The 17,941-nt window shown below is 36.4% G+C and overlaps 2 protein-coding genes across 3 annotated transcripts in view; one reads left to right on the plus strand and one right to left on the minus strand.

The window, feature by feature from the left end:
* LOC109558581 (C-type lectin domain family 2 member A) lies at positions 1 to 10,552 on the plus strand. The gene is made up of 5 exons (XM_070788780.1): positions 1 to 139; positions 3,637 to 3,723; positions 5,801 to 5,976; positions 8,433 to 8,536; positions 10,438 to 10,552. Exons 1-5 carry the CDS (start codon positions 1 to 3, stop codon positions 10,550 to 10,552), a joined length of 621 nt encoding a protein of 206 aa, XP_070644881.1.
* KLRF2 (killer cell lectin like receptor F2) overlaps positions 6,299 to 17,941 on the minus strand; it is a 22,832-nt gene continuing 11,189 nt past the window's right edge. For both annotated transcript variants that reach the window (XM_070790150.1, XM_070790149.1), the window contains 2 exons: positions 17,731 to 17,846; positions 6,299 to 13,330 (listed from right to left, as the gene is read on the minus strand). In XM_070790150.1, coding sequence (XP_070646251.1) covers positions 13,213 to 13,330; positions 17,731 to 17,846 — 234 coding nt within the window. In that variant the 3' untranslated portion in view covers positions 6,299 to 13,212. The remainder of the gene's footprint in view (positions 13,331 to 17,730; positions 17,847 to 17,941) is intronic.

Here is a 17,941-nt window from a genome sequence, read left to right on the forward strand (position 1 = left end):
ATGACTTCGTCCTACACCAGCATTTACCTGCCAGAAGAAGCTCCCAGTGTGGAAGCCGTTTGCTTCCACCAGTGTCCATGTCTCCACGATGAGATGCAGGCCCTCCCAGCCTCTACAGGAGATGCTCCAAGAGAAGCAGGTGGGTCTGGCTCAAGCTCCTATCAAATTTCTGCTTTTGCCCTGGGTCCTGAAGTGTGTGAGATTCTGTGTGTGCCTGCCGGGGTCTAGCCCTGGCTGATTCAGGGTATTCGAAGGGGAGACAGCTTCCGCAAGGATCAGGATACAATAGCTTCAATTATACATTAATTAGAGATGTAAAGAGTAATAGAATGTGGATAGCTCAGTAGGAAAATTCAGTGGAGAAAAGAGGCTGAGTAGCTTGATTTACGTGGGAGACCAATAAAACTTCAAGACAAGAAGCTTGCACCACTTACGTAGGCTGCAGGCGTCCTTCCATTCTCCCGAAGGAGAGGAGAAGGAGAGGAAACACTGAGGCCTCCCCGGTCGGATCTTAGAAGCCCAGGCATAATTAGTAAGCATGGCGGGTTCCACGCTCCAGATGGAGACTCAGCCAGAGTTTGAGAGAGAGAGAGAGACATGGGGAGACCAGTATTTCGAGGAACTGATCCCAATTCTTTATTTTCCAGAGTCTGTTTTTATACACTGAGATGTTATACAAAAGTCACCTGGGGACAGCAGTCCTGACTTTTATTAAAGTCAAGTGCTTCATACAAATGTATACAGAGGTCTTAGAGGTGTTACATCATCTTCTGGCCAGGGGGGCCTGCTGACAATTTTTGACCCTCTTCTTGTGACAGTGGTCAGTCAACCAGAACACTTTTTTCTCCAAGGGTGATTATTCTTAAAACAGACGCCACCCAAATAAAGTTACATTCCTACAGGGTGAGGGTGTAGTGGGTTTTGGTTAAGGAAAGAATTTACTTAGCCTAAGGTCTAATGTGATTTATATCAAAGATTAATACTTATTTCTTCTATATATTCATTAATGTGTGTAAGGGCAGGGGATGTGGAGTCTTAGCAACAAACATTGGCTCAACAAATGAAAAACCCTTCACCAATACAATTTCTAATCAGCCCACTATACTTATACTAATGGTTTTCTAAGGAACCTGTTTTTAGAAGATTTAAAGCATCTCGTGCCTCTCACGGTTGGGAGGCTGTGAGCAATCACATGTGGCCGGACAAGCCTGTCAGGTAGGCTAGAGAACCTTCAGAGGAGTTTGTAAGTTGAAACACTCCTGCCACGCCCAGGAATTATTATTAACTGGAGCTCTAAGTTAACTCCTTCTCCGAAAGAGGTGATGGGGGACAGCCCCCCGTAAAGTCAGAGGTGTAGGGTAGAGCACAAAGTAGTAAAGTAAGCAGGCTCTGGTTATGGGGGTAGATGCTCGAGAATTTCCAGGGGAACTCCTGAGGCTCGATCCCGCCTTTGCGTATGTCGAGCCTCCTTCCTCATGACCTTTGCCATGGGCGGAGTGCCTCATGCCGGCCCCCAACATGTGCCCTTTAAGAGTGACGGTTCTATTTCCCCAGTCCTATGAGACTCCTAAAATTAAACCCCGCTGAACTTCAGAGCCAAATGCCCTGTGTGCCCATCCTTCAGGTGCGGAATCCCTAGGCTGAGGGATCTGAGGAGCCTAAGGAACTCTCACATCTGTGGGAGAACCTCTACAATATAATTACTCTCCAGTTTGTGAATCACCCGCATGGGGCATACGGGACTTGACTAAACTGTGAGTTCACCCCTCTTACCCATCTCTTTATGGCTCTTTATTTATATCCTTAGTTATAGAAGATATTTTCTGGTAGGTTTCAGTCTTTTTCATTGATGGTTGTTCAGCAGGTAGCTGTGATTTTGATGTGCCTGTGAGTTGAGGTGACCCCAGGGTGTTCCTACTCCGACATCTTCACCCATCTCTCTTTTATATGTTAAGTTTATGCAGCATTTTTATGATGTTCAGTAATGAAATGTTATAGATTTAGGATTAAGAACAAGAAAAGGTGCTCACTCTTGTACCCTTCAACCTAGTGGAGTTCTAGCTGTTGTCAGTGATACAAGAAAATTAAAGGAAATAAAAGTTGATTCTGTTGGTGTTTCTTTTTATGTAATCATACTGTCTGAAATCATTGCAGATACATCTCTTCCATTAGAATCCTTTACCCTTTTTATTGTGATAATGAAACTGAAGGAAACCGGAACATGTCACCTCAAAATTTGCCTTTTGATATAAAAATGACTTTGAGTTGAAGGCATGTAGAAACCAATAAACAGCAGGGAAAATTCATTGTGCCTGCCTTTGTTTCTGCCCAAAGACAGGATACAAATTCTCTCAATTACTCTATTAATTTCTCCCTAAATATTTGCCTTCTCACAGTTGGCCACCCATAAAAGTCAAAAACTGCTTTTTCTGTCCTCTCATTTTTTCTAGAAATGTATTGTCCTTTGTGGAAGATGCTCCATTAGTTGGGGTTCTAAGCTATTGCTTTTAATTATTCTTCATTTAGGTTTTTCCCAAGTGGTGTGCACCATGGTCATTAATAAATTGTTTTTCTCTTATTAATCTGTCTTTTTGTTTAAAAAAAAAAAAAGCCAGCTGAAAACCCAAGATGTGTATAGTTAAAGTTTTGCCTCCCCTACAAAACCTAAAAACTTCACTTTCAACCACTAAGTCTGTGATACAACTCTGAATAGAGACAGAGTGTATGACATCTTTTTTATTTTTTTCTTCAAATTTTTCTTTTTCTGGTATTAAATGTGTGTGTGCCTGTGTGTACACAATCTTCCCAGATTGTTTTTATATCTGCTAATGGTATGACAGAGGATGAAATGGTTGGATGGAGTCACCGACTCAATGGACATGAGTTTGAGAAAGCTCTGGGAGTTGGTGATGGGCAAGGAAGCCTGATGTGTTGCAGTCCATGGGGTCACAAAGAGTCAGACATGATTGAATGACTGAACTGAATAATGTGTCAGACATGGCGATCTTAGTCATTAATAGAATTATTACTGTTTGTTCCTAATGTCCTAACATTTCCACAAGTGCTAAATTCCTTCTCCTTTGTAATTTATTCTGCTCAGTACAAATTGCTGTTTTTAGCTTAACATGCTTTTGCTCAAAGAAATTAAACTTCTGCCCTCTGTTGCTTACCAAATTAAAAAAAAAAACAATTTATCTTACATTTCAATTCTTCTGTCATACATACTTATGACTTTCTTTTCTTCCCTATCTTTGTTTTGGTTGATTCATATTTCCTTTGTAGCCATTTGTCTGATTATAGCCCTTTTGTTGATTATGATGCTTTCTTGACTCTAATCTTTCATTCACACTATTTCCACCTTAGGGATAACCTTGTTTTTCTTTCTTCCTTCCATCAAATCTAAGTACTCTCCTCACTCCCCACTGCCAATCTGAGCAGTTACAGCAGTCACTGGGGCTTATCTTCCTTGTATTAGTACTTTGTAAGGCCAGTATATCCTTTATTAATTTAAAATGTAGATGCTTTTAGTGAGAGTTTCTTGATTGATTATTATGGCAGAGGAATAAATGAATAATCAGTTCCCAGTCAGAATTTCTCTGGAAATTTTACAATAATTTTTTTTTTTTCATTTTACAGTTTGCAAGTTGAAAAAAGACTGGTGTAAGGAAAATAAATTTCTTATACTTGCCCTGATTTTTATAGCTGTCCTTGTAGTAGTAACAGGTGGGTGACTTGTGAATTTTCTTTGGTTCTTTATGCAGCAGGCTATGCATTTATACCTCATGCTTAGTCCCAAATCTCTCAACTCTGCAGTAATAAAAGGACTGTAGAGACAACCTCAGGTTCCTACTAGCTTGGCAGCTTTTGCCACCTTCCTTGGGGCTTTCCAGTAGTTCCACTGTGAAGAATATGCCTACAATGCAGGAGACGCAGGTTTGGTCCCTGGGTCGGGAAGATCCTCTGGAGGAGGACATGGCTGCCCACTGCAGTATTCTTGCTGGGAAAATCCCATGAACAGAGAAAGCTGACTATGTACGGTTCTTTGGGGTCACAAAGAATCAGACATGACTGAGGCGACTGAGCACACATATACCACCTTCCTTGCCTCTCTTAAAAATACTCTGAGAACTTAGTCATCTTCTTGACTTCGTAAGAGTTCTTGATCTTTGACTAAAATAATCATAAATTCTCAGATAACCCTCAGACAGCAACAGCAATTACTGTTTAATTGAGAGTATTTTGTGTGAACTAATAAATAATAATTTATTAATTTATTAATTAATAATTTAATAATGTTAAATATACTATATTTATTATTATATTTTTTATATTTAATCTACACAAGACTATGAAATAGTTACGAAATCCATTCACACCCAAAGAAATAGCAATCAGAGTGAGTTAGTCGCTTTTTACAAATAATAAATTCCAGGGCCAACCAGAATTGAGATTCTTTTCTGCTGGCTAAATTCCAGTTCTCTAATTTCTGATATTTTAACTACCATACAACACTGTCCCCATAATTGCATTATTTCTTTAATTTCTTTTGGATCAAGAGTGAGTTATATTACTAATAGTTGCTCTATGAAAATATTTGCTTATTTCTATTATGTTAAAAGAAAAAAGGAAAATATGGAACTAGGGATTTACTTCAAGATTTTCTCTGTTGGAGTAAATTTTCAAAGATGAAGAAGTTTACATTTTTTTCTGGATATCATGGGTCTATTTTGTGAAAAATACCCAAAGGTAGATTTTAATTTATGACTTGTAGCCTAATAGTCTCCAGAATTTGATTTTCCATCTGCAAGTTTTGCTGAATTTAGCTCTGAAATTAAATTAACAGTTAACATTCTTGAGTCTCGTTTTCTTTCTTTCTTTTGGTCATTCACAAAAGTTCTGATATTATTCCTGCTTATAGGCTCTTCTGTCATTATAAAGTTCTGAGAGCACAATACTAATTATATTTAAACATCTGTAAATTAAATATTTAGAGGGAAGAGTTTCTCTAAGACATATTTTCATTCATTTATTCACTAAAAAGGTAAAATTGAAACGATGTATTTTATTACCTGTTTGTGGTAGTCTGGATCCAGTTCTGAGTATTACAGAAGAGAAAAAGTCAGGAGTTAGGAGTTGGCTCTACATTTAAATGTTTACTTGACACTGTACCCGTTAATTAGCTTTAAACATTTGGAGGGCCAGGACTTTATCTAACCTAATTACTCAGCACCTCACTAAAATCCAGAAACAGTAAATTCTCAAAACAACGTACAGAGAAATAAAGTCATCATTATTCCAGCTTCTTTGGCACTAAATATTGGTTACATAGAACCAATATTTGATTAATTCAGATTTCAATGATTCATTGTCCTTTATGATGAATTTCACTTCCTTAGCTCATATGTCCTCTCCTGTCTTTAACCTTTACATTTCTTTGAGGTAAAAATAAGCCTTTATTTCTTACATTGGTCCTTGACACTATATTATATTTATGTCTCTTCCTTGGTTGCTAAATCTGCAGCATAATTTTTGGTAGGATGTCAGTATAGACCATGAGAGATTTGCAGTTCCACTTCTCAAAATAGAAGCCAGGAAAATAAAATAAAGTCTAGACTTCTCAACCACTAAATGGTCTTCGTTATGGACAACAGAGGAATTGAATTCATCCATCATTCCATGAGTGAAGCTAGTTTTCAGGTTTCAAACCATGGTAGTGAAAAATAAAATTGATTCACCAGAATGAGTACAAACACTTTGTAATTGTTTTTATTCATTTCTTTTTTTTTTTTTTTTTTTTCAGTATTATGTTTGATATCTTCAGAAAGTGCCAAAGCTATGGAATGTTCAGAGGAGTGGATTGGTGTAAGAAGGAAGTGCTTCTATTTTTCGGATGATACCAGAAATTGGACAGCCAGTAAAAGATTTTGCAATTCACAGGGATCAGAACTTGCTCAGATTGATACACCAGAGGATATGGTAAGAAAAGGGAAAAGTTTTCAATTATTTCAAAGCTAAATTTTGTACAAAGGGAAAAAAAAATGATAAAAGCTAATACTTCATGATTATGTCAGAGAGGGGAAAAAATTCCCCTACCCTTCTATGTTCTTCTGGCTGATCTAAGAATTCAACTGACATGAGACAGATTAACAGGAGAAAACCAAATTAATTATGTACATATGAGGGCTTTATAAGAAATGACTCTCATGGACAAGTTAGGCAATTGAGGCTTATATGTCATCTGAGAGAAGAAGAAAGGAGTAAGGGTTTGGAACATCAAAGTGAAAGAAAGCAATTCACATGAGATGGAAATACAAATTATTTATTTTTAATTAGCTTTTATTGTAGTATAATTGCTTTATAATGTTGTGTTAGTTTCTACAGTACAGCAAATTGAATAGGCTATATGTATACATATATCCCCTTTTTAAAAAAATTTTCTTCCCATTTAGGTCACCACAGAGCACTGATTCTGAGGTTCACATAAGCTATCTATTATATGCATATTATCAAAAGTGTGTATATGTCAATCCCAATTTTCCAATTCATTCCTCCTCTCCTCTTCCCACCTTGGTATCCATATGTTTGATCTCTATGTTGAAAGGCAAATGTTTGGTGGAGCGGTTTGTTTACTTATGAAGAAAAACTATAGGTTTGTGGTTCAGTAGCAAGGAATCAGTAGGAGAGACTGTGGAATATATTTTATTAGAAGAAATCATATTCTCCCAGAAATTAGATTTCTGATTATAGGAGACAATGTGCAATGGAAATTACATTGTCTCTTCTAGTTTTACTGAGATATAATTGTATAAGTTTAAGGTATACAGCATAATGATTTGACTTACATACACCCATCATGAAATGATTATCACAATAAATTTAGTGAACATCCATCATCTCCTGTAGATATAAAATTAAAGAAATAGAAAATAGTTTTTTTCTTGTGTTGAGAACTCTGAGCATCTCTCTCTCAACAAATTCTATACATAACATACAATATGTTAATTATATGTATCATGTTGTACATGACATTCCTGGCACTTATTTGTATCTGGAAGTTTTTACCTTTTGACCACCTTCATCCATTCCCCCCTCCTCCCACCCCACCTCTAGTAACCACAAATCCCATCTCTTTTTCTATGAGTTTTTTCATTTGTTTGTTTTTGAAGTTTAATTGACCTGTAACATATGTTAGTTCCTGTTACACACAATAGTGATTTGATATTTCAATACTTTTCAAAATGACCACCAGGATAATTCTAGTTATGATATGTCACCATATGATATATATCCCCAGATGCTATCAAGCATTTATAGATTATATTCCCCACTTTGTACATTTCATACCCATGACTCATTATTTTGCAACTGGAAGTTCAAAGCTCTTTCAACTATTTCTTTTCTCTCCCCACCCATCTCTGCACTGACAACCACCTATTTGTTTTCTGTATCTGAGACTCTGTTTCTGTCTTCTTGTGTTTGATCATTTGTTTTGTTGTTTAGATTCCACATATAAGTGAAATCATACAGCAATGACATTATTATTCTGGTATCTGTTGTTATTCAGTCACTAAGTCATGTCTGACTTTTTGCAACTCCATGGACTATAGTACACCAGACTCCTCTGTCCTCCTCTATCTCCCAGAGTTTGCTCGAATTCATGTCCACTGAGTGGATGATGCTATCTCACCACCTCATCCTCTGGCGCCCCCTTTTCTTTTGCCTTCAAACTTGCCCAGCATCAGAGTCTTTTCCAATGAGTTATGTCTTTTCATCAAGTGGCCAAAGTATTGGAGCTTCAGCTTCAGCAGCAGTAGCCACTGGTATCTATTCAAAGTAGTTTCTGAGTTTTCCTATTTTAACAGTACTTATACTTTCCTTTAAACACCCTCACCTCTCTATAATTTGGGAGAGAAGATCTGTGCACAGAATAAGACATGTGTTAGTCTTCTGCCACCCTTAAGAAACATGATATGCCTGTTCTTATAGAAATACTCAGCTCCTGAATTTGTCAGCCAGACATAACATCCTGTCAGTTTAGAGTCTCTGTCCTTTACTCTGTGAGAAACATACTGGTGTTTTATGCAGTAGAACTTGTAGGAAAGGAAGTCAAATATGATTTTTTCATCAGTTTCTCATTTGAGAGAGAGAACTTATCCTTAATGGTAATTCAAGACATAGTAGCTCAAAGAGCTTTGATGACTTGTTAGAAGTCACTCTACTACTTAGATATATTTAAGAAGTAAAAGAGCAAAGTGAAAATTATTCTCATAAAGCTAACCTGAATATCACCATCTGTGTTGTTTGTTGCTATGGAAGCATTAGGGCACACAAATTAGGATGTAAATCATAAAATGGGATGTTCCAGTGAGAAGTATGTTAGCTATATGCTATAAAATATCGAGTAATGGATAATTCTCTGATTTGTGTGAAAGAAATTTTTGAAGAAGCATGCAGGAACTTCTATGTACTGGATTGGATTAAGCAGAAAACTAGGAGAGTCTTGGAAATGGACAAATGGCACTACATTCAATGCTGGGTGAGTTTCAAATTTACTAGGAAAGGTTCTATTCTGGTGCTGTATAAAAACTTTAAATCAATTTGAGTTGCATTATTGTAAATAAGTCTCCCTGTTTTCTATGTGTAATTGTCTTTCTCAGTTTCTACCCTGTGACATGTGTCTTCTTAGATTGAAACATACCCTAGACCAACCCACCTTCCTTCTAATTTTGTTATATGGCATGCAGTGAAATTTTCCATTTTTATTTTTGTTCCTTGTTTCATTTTATTTTTATTGTCAAGCTCTTGCTAATAAACCCTCCTATTGCTAACTGAAATTCAACTCTTCTGCAAATTCAAAGTCAAAGCACATGTATTGTACTTTTAAAATTTTTGTAAGATCTCTCTTTTTTTTCTTTAAAGTGTTAGAGACCATATGGAAATAACCATATTTCCAAGTTAAAAGTCTTTAACTCTCCAAGATTTCTTGGAGGAATATCAGCAACCTCAGATATGTGGATGATACCACTTTAATGGCAGAAAGCAAAGAAGAACTAAAGAACCTCTTGTTGAGGGTGAAGGAGGAGAGTGAAAAAGCTGGCTTAAAACTCAGTATTAGAAAAAACTAAGATCATGGCATCTGGTCCCATCACTCCATGGAAAATAGAAGGGGAAAAGGTGGGAGCAGTGACAGATTTCTTCTTCTCGGGCTCTAAAATCACAGTGGATGGTGACTGCAGCCATGAAATTAGAAGAAGATTGCCTCTTGGCAGGAAAACTATGACAAATTTGGACAGTATGTTAAAAAGAGAAGACATCACTTTGCTGACAAAGACCTGTGTAGTAAAGGCTATGATCTTTCCAGTGGACATGTATGGATGTGAGAACTGGACCTTAAAGAAGGCAGAGCACAGAAGAATTGATGCTTTCAAATTGTGGTGCTGGAGAAAACTCTTGGGAGTCCCTTGGACAACAAGGACATCAAACCAGTCAGTCTTAAAAGAAATCAACCATGAATACTCATTGGAAAGCCTGATGCTGGAGCTGAAGCTCCAGTAGTTTGACCACCTGATATGAACAGCCAACTCACTGTAAATAAATTTTATCAATTTGCTTAGTTGATAATCAATCTTTTTCTTTTTATGCAATGAGTATAATCTTTCATCTTTCCATAGTTCTAAATTGGTTTCCATTTTTCTATCTATCAATTAATAATATTAAGGCAGGAAGACATGGATACAAAGTCAGGAAACAACATTCCCTCAAGAAATAGTTATATAAATAAATAATATTGCTTTTGTTGTTGTTCAGTTGCCAAGTCATGTCTGACTCTTCTTGACTCCATAGACTGCAGCATGCCAGGCTTCTCCGTCCTTCACCATCTCCTGGAGTTCGCCTAAGTTCATGTCCATTGAATTGGTGATGCAAATTGATAAAAATTATTATAATTAGTCTCCTTGGTTTCCATATCAGTATATTTCAAAAGTGCCAAATGAATATAAATCTTGTTTACTTTCAAAACTGAACATTGGCTAAAAATATACCAGGTAATATGCTAGGGAACTGCTTTTAAAAAATTCCATATATCACTTGATTTAGAAACACTTTCTCTCTCTCGAAAGAAATAAATATAGTTAGATAAAGTTAGATAAATGGAGATAGATATAAGCTTTTATTTATATCTATTATTTCTCTTTGTCTATTTGTATCTCTGTCTTTCTACCTATTGCCCTAAATAAGTTGACAGATTATGCTAATAATAATAGTAATATTAAATACCTACATTGCTTTAAAAAAACAGATATTTGGGGAGTAGGGTATTGTGATAGGTGAGTAAAGCTCAGTGTTTTGTATAAAATGCTTCAAATTGCTCTATTCTTAATTATATTTTTGATTATAGCTGAAAATGGTCCCAAACTGATTTTTATTGTTTCTTTTCAGGTTTGAAATCAGTGGGAATGGACCCTTTGCTTTTTTGAGTTCTGATGGAGTCCACAGTTCCAGGGGATTTGTTGATATCAAGTGGATTTGCAGCAAACCAATATCTAAAACATAGAATAAATTGAGAAATCAATAAAGAATTTTGTAAGTTTTTTTTTTTTTTTAATCGAAGTGTAGTTGGTTTACAAATGTTAGTTTCTGGCATACAATAAAATTTTTCAAGAATTAAAGGAACTTAAAGTTATTGAATGAATGAATGATTATATATAGAATCTTATTAATTCAAGGCACATAATTGCCCATCATGAGCACAAGTCAGGAAACTTCTGTGAAATAGGACCAAAGTTACAGTATACAATTAGATGACATTTACTGCATTAGTAGTTACGATAAATTTAAAGGGATTTATATTGATAGGTCAGCCAAGACCTACTGCTTAAAAGTTAGAGAAATATATGTGCTTAATATGTGTAAATATTACAAACCACTAACCATAGCAACTTTGGTTTAAATAAATGTTACAAGAGAGTCATCTATGAACAAACATGTACTTAAATAATATCTTACAAATAAGGGAAAGGAAGGACCCTAACTCTATAAGTATGACACAGATACATTATCAGAGTTCTATATTAAAATTACAAAGCTTAGATTACAGAAGATAAACTAGAAAAATAACATTAAAAGTTAATAGAGAATAGATTATTGAAAAATATTTCCCTTTTCCAAGTAAGAACAAGGAAATATGATAGGATGCAACCCTAGATGTGTCATAAAATTCAAACTCTGTAGGGTGTGGGGAAAATTATATTAAGCCCTTCTTTGTTACATTTGTTTGAGTTAACTTCCTGCCTAGGTAACTGTAACCTCTCAGTACAAGAAGGAAGGAGAGTGTAGGAGAATACATAGACACTTAGGATGGAGAAGCTGGAGAAAAAGAAAGAGTCTAGGTTACAGGATAAACATACAGAAACACACAGACTACTCTTTCTTCCATATCTTTTTTTTTTTTTTAAACTTTACATAATTGTATTACCTTTGCCAAATCAAAATGAATCCGCCAATGGAGGCTCACTCCTAAATTAGTTTCAGATGAAACTTTCTGATAAATGAAAAGGAGATTCTTGTGAGTCCCACCCATAAATGTTGTTCCTGGCACTATATGTGAATGCAAATACTTGGAAAATATCAGCATGTAAGCAAGCACAGGCATATTGTATCTATTCATCATTTGTCACCAAGAAAACTTGAAAATATGAAATTTAGCCAAAATTACATTTTGGCACAGATTAAGTTCAAATTTTGCTTGATTTATAATGTGTTTTATTTTTGCTGTTGGTTCATGATTACAAATTAATTTTAACTGCTTAATGGTTTAAAGTAATTCACTCCTTGTTTTCCTTTAAGTCATACCTATCAGGGTGAATCAATTCCTGATGGCTCAGCATGAACTACAGAGAACTTTCTGATGATGTTATGTCATACCTCCTCACCTACTTAGGGCACACAAACTGTTGAATTTACTTTGAAATATGAGTGCATTTTGGATAAATGAAAGAAAAAATAAGGTACTTTGTATAAAATTTCAGTTAGAAAACTAAGGGAGTGAGACAATTCTCAATATAACAATGTTTAAATCCAAATTTGATTAAAGGGAAATGAATTGTAAAATCACATTAAATACAAGATTGTATATTACTTCAGAAAGCCACTCATAATTACAATGGCTGAGTACTTTATTACCAGTTGAAAGTTTGATTTCTTTTTGATAAAAACTGAAAATAATTAAGGACAAAGCCCACCATGAAGAAAAAAAAATGTTGTATAACCACATCTATGCACTGGTCTATTATTTCATCAAATGCACAGGAAGAGTTAGAACCTAAGAAATAGAGAATAAGCAGGATTAGAAAATTAAATTTCATATTTTTTAGACACTGCAGCAACAGGGATAAATAAGAATGTCAAAGACTGAAGTCAGAAATCAACATTCTTCCCCAACCAAAACATGTTTTGTTTTGTGTTAGGAAATTGTCAAACATATTTAAAAGTAGAGAAAATAATACGGTAAGTCGCATATACTCATTATTCAGTTTTAAGTTATTAACTCATTGTCAATCTTGTAACCAGTCAGTCTTAAAGGAAATCAACCCTGAATACTCATTGGAAGAACTAATGCTGAAGCTGAAGCTCCAATACTTTGGTTACCTGATGTGAACAGCTGACTCATTGAAAAAGACCCTGATTCCAGGAAAGATTGAAGGCAAAAGGAGAAGAGTGTGTCAGAGGATGTGATGGCTGGATGGCATCACTGATGCAATGGACATGAACTTGGGGAAACTCCAGGAGATAGTGAGGGACAGGGAGGCCTGGCATGCTGCTGTCCACGGGGTCAAGAAGAGTCAGACACGACTGGGTGACTGAACAACAACAACAACAATCTTGTATCATTTATAAATTAAGCAAATTCTAGACATAATATCGTGAATGTTTTCCTATCTGTCCGTACAACATAACCACAATACAATTACCACATTTAAAAGTAATTTATAATAATCTCTAATAGCATTATAAAAAAAAATAGGGAATTATGTTTTCTAGTTTAAAAATAAGTTATTCCATTTTCTAATTTTGGAGTGTTGTATCTGTACAGAATACATGAAAATTTTTTGTTTGTATTAAAAAATAAGTTTGTATTCCAAAAAAAGATAGGCACTGTTAACATCCATATATTTCTCTTCCAATTATTTAAATGCACAGGTTTGCTTTTGTTGTTCAGACAGCATCTCTCTGGCAAATGCCATTAAATTTGGAGTCACAGTCTTCGGAATACACCTGATTTCTTGTTATGACAGCACAGCTCATGTTATCAATGGGTCCAATCACCGAGAAACTAGAAGACACAAGGCAGACTTTAGAGCATTTATCTTAAAATAATGGTTATACTTCTTAAAGTTTCCCCCAGCCAAGTTGTGCAGGTAATTTTTTTTTTCCAGCAGTCAAAATGTTGCAGAGATTTTAGAAAAGACTCTTCTTTTGTTGCCAGGGACAACAACAAAAGATTTAGAACAACAACAGATTTGTTATAATAAATCTGTTATATTGTTATAACAACAACAACAACAAAAGATTTTAGAATAGACTCTTCCTTTGTTGCCAGTGAGGCACTCTTGATTTGCTTATCCTACACCCTCTCCCTTCTGGGATGGCTCTTATTTGAGTATCAATACTATGGGAGTGCAAGTCTGAAGACTAGGCGCATTCCTGACTGTTCCTGCCCTCTTAACCCTCGAATTACATGCATCAGCAAGTCCTGGGCATCCCATCTCAAAATTAGTCCTGACATCCATTTACTTCTCTCCCAAGCTACCATTACCTCTCTTTCTCCCTGGTCATAGCCTTGTGATTGAAAGTCCATTTCCATGTCACTTTCCATCTACTCATTTTTCACATAGCATCATAAATAATGTCCTTTCGAGACAGCTAAATGCTAAAATGAAAGTTTTTGATAAAGGTTATGTGGTGACAGATATTCTACATACCAGTGGGAGTTTCAGGAGTTTTGAAGTTGGAAACTAGGGATATTTTCAAGTTAAAACTGTTTAAATAACTGCTAATTCTTCAGTGGTATGATAGGGTTAGGAATAGGTGTGAATAGAATAATTTTTGAGAGAGCTATTTCCTTAACTATTTTTTCTAGTCATTGATTGCATGTTTGTTAGTCACTCAGTCATGTCCAACTCTTTGCAACCCCATGGACTGTAGCCTGCCAGGCTCCTCTGTCAGTGGTATTCTCCAGGCAAGAATACTAGAATGGGTTGCTATTCCCTTCTCCAGAGGATCTTTCTGACTCAGGGATTTATCTGGCATCTCCTGCAACTCCTGCATTGGCAAGTGGATTCTTTACCACTGAGACATCTGAGAAGCCCCATCTGCATACCATTTTTCCTTAAATAATTAAATGAAAGCTTTTAAAATGAAATATGTTACTCAGTTATCTACTCTCCTTCTACAATAAATTTCTCTTTTGGCTACAGGATTAAAAGAGAGAGAGAGAGAGAGATGCTGCCGTAACAATATTCTGCTTTCCAAATAAAAGAATAAAAAAAGAGCCTAGTTATTTCTAACTAAATTTTGTCAAGTTTGCAATCAAAGCAGGTCCAAAGAATGAATACTACTTCATATTTTAGTTTAATGTTTGTGAAAGACAAGAATGAGTGGCGAATAGCAATCAGATCAGATCAGTGGCTCAGTCGTGTCCGACTATTTGCGACCCATGAATCACAGCACGCCAGGCCTCCCGTCCATCACCAACTCCCGGAGTTCACTCAGACTCACGTCCATGGAGTCAGTGATGCCATCCAGCCATCTCATCCTCTATCGTCCCCTTCTCCTCTTGCCCTCAATCCCTCCCAGCATCAGAGTCTTTTCCAATGAGTCAACTCTGCATGAGGTGGCCAAAGTACCGGAGTTTTAGCTTTAGCATCATTCCTTCCAAAGAAATCCCTGGGCTGATCTCCTTGCAGTCCAAGGGACTCTCAAGAGTCTTCTCCAACACCACAGTTCAAAAGCATCAATTCTTCGGCACTCAGCCTTCTTCACAGTCCAACTCTCACATCCATACATGACCACAGGAAAAACCATAGCCTTGACTAGACGAACCTTTGTTGGCAAAGTAATGTCTCTGCTTTTGAATATGCTATCTAGGTTGGTCATAACTTTCCTTCCGAGGGGTAAGAGTCTTTTAATTTCATGGCTGCAGTCACCATCTGCAGTGATTTGGGAGCCCCAAAAAATAAAGTCTGACACTGTTTCCACTGTTTTCCCATCTATTTGCCATGAAGTGATGGGACCAGATGCCATGATCCTCGTTTTCTGAATGTTGAGCTTTAAGCCAACTTTTTCACTCTCCACTTTCACCTTCATCAAGAGGCTTTTGAGTTCCTCTTCACTTTCTGCCATAAGGGTGGTGTCATCTGCATATCTGAGGTTATTGATATTTCTCCTGGCAATCTTGATTCTAGCTTGTGTTTCTTCCAGTCCAGTGTCTCTCATGATGTACTCTGCATATAAGGCAAATAATCAAGGTGACAATATACAGCCTTGACATACTCCTTTTCCTATTTGGAACCAGTCTGTTGTTCCATGTCCAGTTCTAACTGTTGCTTGCTGCCCTGCATACAGATTTCTCAAGAGGCAGGTCAGGTGGTCTGGTATTCCATCTCTTTCAGAATTTTCCACAGTTTATTGTGATCCACATAGTCAAAGGCTTTGGCATAGTCGATAAAGCAGAAATAGATGTTTTTCTGGAACTCTCTTGCTTTTTCCATGATCCAGTGGATGTTGGCAATTTGATCTCTGGTTCCTCTGCCTTTTCAAAAACCAGCTTGCACATCAGGAAGTTCACGGTTCACATATTGCTGGAGCCTGGCTTGGAGAATTTTGAGCATTACTTTACTAGTGTGTGAGATGAGTACAATTGTGCAGTAGTTTGAGCATTCTTTGGCATTGCCTTTCTTTGGGATTGGAATGAAAACGGACCTTTTCCAGTCCTGTGGCCACTGCTGAGTTTTCCAAATTTGCTGGCATATTTGAGTGAAGCACTTTCACAGCATCATCTTTCAGGATTTGGAATAGCTCAACTGGAATTCTATCACCTCCACTAGCTTTGTTCATAGCGATGCTTTCTAAGGCCCACTTGACTTCACATTCCAGGATGTCTGGCTCTAGGTCAGTGATCACACCATCGTGATTATCTGGGTCGTGAAGATCTTTTTTGTACAGTTCTTCTGTGTATTCTTGCCATCTCTTCTTAATTTCTTCTGCTTCTGCTAGGTCCATTTCTGTCCTTTATCGAGCCCATCTTTGCATGAAATGTTCCTTTGGTATCTCTGATTTTCTTGAATAGACCTCTAGTCTTTCCCATTCTGTTGTTTTCCTCTATTTCTTTGCACTGATCGCTGAAGAAGGCTTTCTTATCTCTTCTTGCTATTCTTTGGAACTCTGCATTCAGATGTTTATATCTTTCCTTTTCTCCTTTGCTTTTTGCTTGTCTTCTTTTCACAGCTATTTGTAAGGCCTCCCCAGACAGCCATTTTGCTTTTTTGCATTTCTTTTCCATGGGGATGGTCTTGATCCCTGTCTCCTGTACAGTGTCACGAACCTCATTCCATAGCTCATCAGGCACTCTATCTATCAGATCTAGGCCTTTAAATCTATTTCTCACTTCCACTGTATAATCATAAGAGATTTGATTTAGGTCATACCTGAATGGTCTAGTGGTTTTCCCTACTTTCTTCAATTTAAGTCTGAATTCGGCAATATCTAGGACTAAATAAACAGATTGAAATGAACTGACATTTCATGGTCTTTGTCCCAAACTTGCCAAATCTCAGGTGCTCTAGCATGTTAGAATGTTAAGAAAATCAAAGCACAGAGAATATGCAAACATCTGTGACACCTAAGAATCCTAAAGCCTCTTACATAACGTAACGTATTACGTTATAGTGTTCACACAAGAATATTGTGAGAAAAGCTTCATTTTCTTTTCATACATACAAAAAATATATTTTTTTCCTACATGCAAAAAAAATTATTCAATGAGATTGAAATAATTTTCTAAGGGCAAGATTGCAAATTCTCACTTTCTGATATCAGTTCAAGAGATGTTTGTATATATTTCAGGTGTTTTTCATTTATAAGTAAAATTTACCTTTGCATTTTGTATATGGAAAATATTTGCTTGGTAATATTTTAAAGGAGATTTAAATCAGTTTAACAATTTAAAAGTAACTATCATTTTTTGCAATTAATAATTTACATGTTCCATAATGAATACCTTCTATTCCCTTTGCATGCTCAGTCACTCAGTCATCTCTGAATCCTTGCAGTCCCACAGACTAGCCCACCAAGCTCCTCTGTCCATCAGATTTTACCAGCAAGAATACTGGAGCAGACTGCCACCTCCTCCTCAAGGGAGTCTTCCCAACCCAGGGATCAAACCTGTGTCTCCTGCATTGGCAAGCTGATTCTTTACCACTGAGCACCTGGAGACCCCCTCTATTCTCTTCAGTAAATGTTAAAAGGAGAAGGAGAGGAAGGAAAGAAAAGAGAGTAAAGGAAGAAAGAAAAAAGAAAGAAAGTAAAAAAAAAAAGGAAAGAAAATGTTTTTCAAAAGAAATGATAAAAGAAAGAAGAAAAAGACCAGAAAGCAAAGAAGCTTAAATACAAATACTTTTCTATAAATAAAACATCAATACCTCTACCATCTCTGCCCCGCAAATAAGTACTTACATTTCTTGTTCCACAAAAAGGTGTTCATTTATCCATACCCATTGTTTTCCTGGGGATGTAATACATAGTCCAAGCCAACTAGGTTGTCCAGATTTCAAACTCTTCTGTATGAACTTCTATAGGAAAAATAGTATATTCATTCGTTCAAAAAAAATGGGGATGTGAGGGCAATAGGGTTGTGACATCTGTCATCACATTGATCACCAGGGTT

This window comes from Bos indicus, chromosome 5 (assembly GCF_029378745.1).
Source record: "Bos indicus isolate NIAB-ARS_2022 breed Sahiwal x Tharparkar chromosome 5, NIAB-ARS_B.indTharparkar_mat_pri_1.0, whole genome shotgun sequence".
In the NCBI taxonomy this organism is placed as follows: Eukaryota; Metazoa; Chordata; class Mammalia; order Artiodactyla; family Bovidae; genus Bos; species Bos indicus.

Excerpts from the sequence above, each read along its gene's own strand:
- LOC109558581 (XM_070788780.1), top strand. The coding sequence starts at position 1 with ATGACTTCGTCCTACACCAGCATTTACCTGCCAGAAGAAGCTCCCAGT. Across the intron at positions 5,977-8,432 it reads TTGATACACCAGAGGATATG|AAATTTTTGAAGAAGCATGC; the intron begins GTAAGAAAAGGG and ends TTTGTGTGAAAG. Across the intron at positions 8,537-10,437 it reads GGCACTACATTCAATGCTGG|GTTTGAAATCAGTGGGAATG; the intron begins GTGAGTTTCAAA and ends GTTTCTTTTCAG.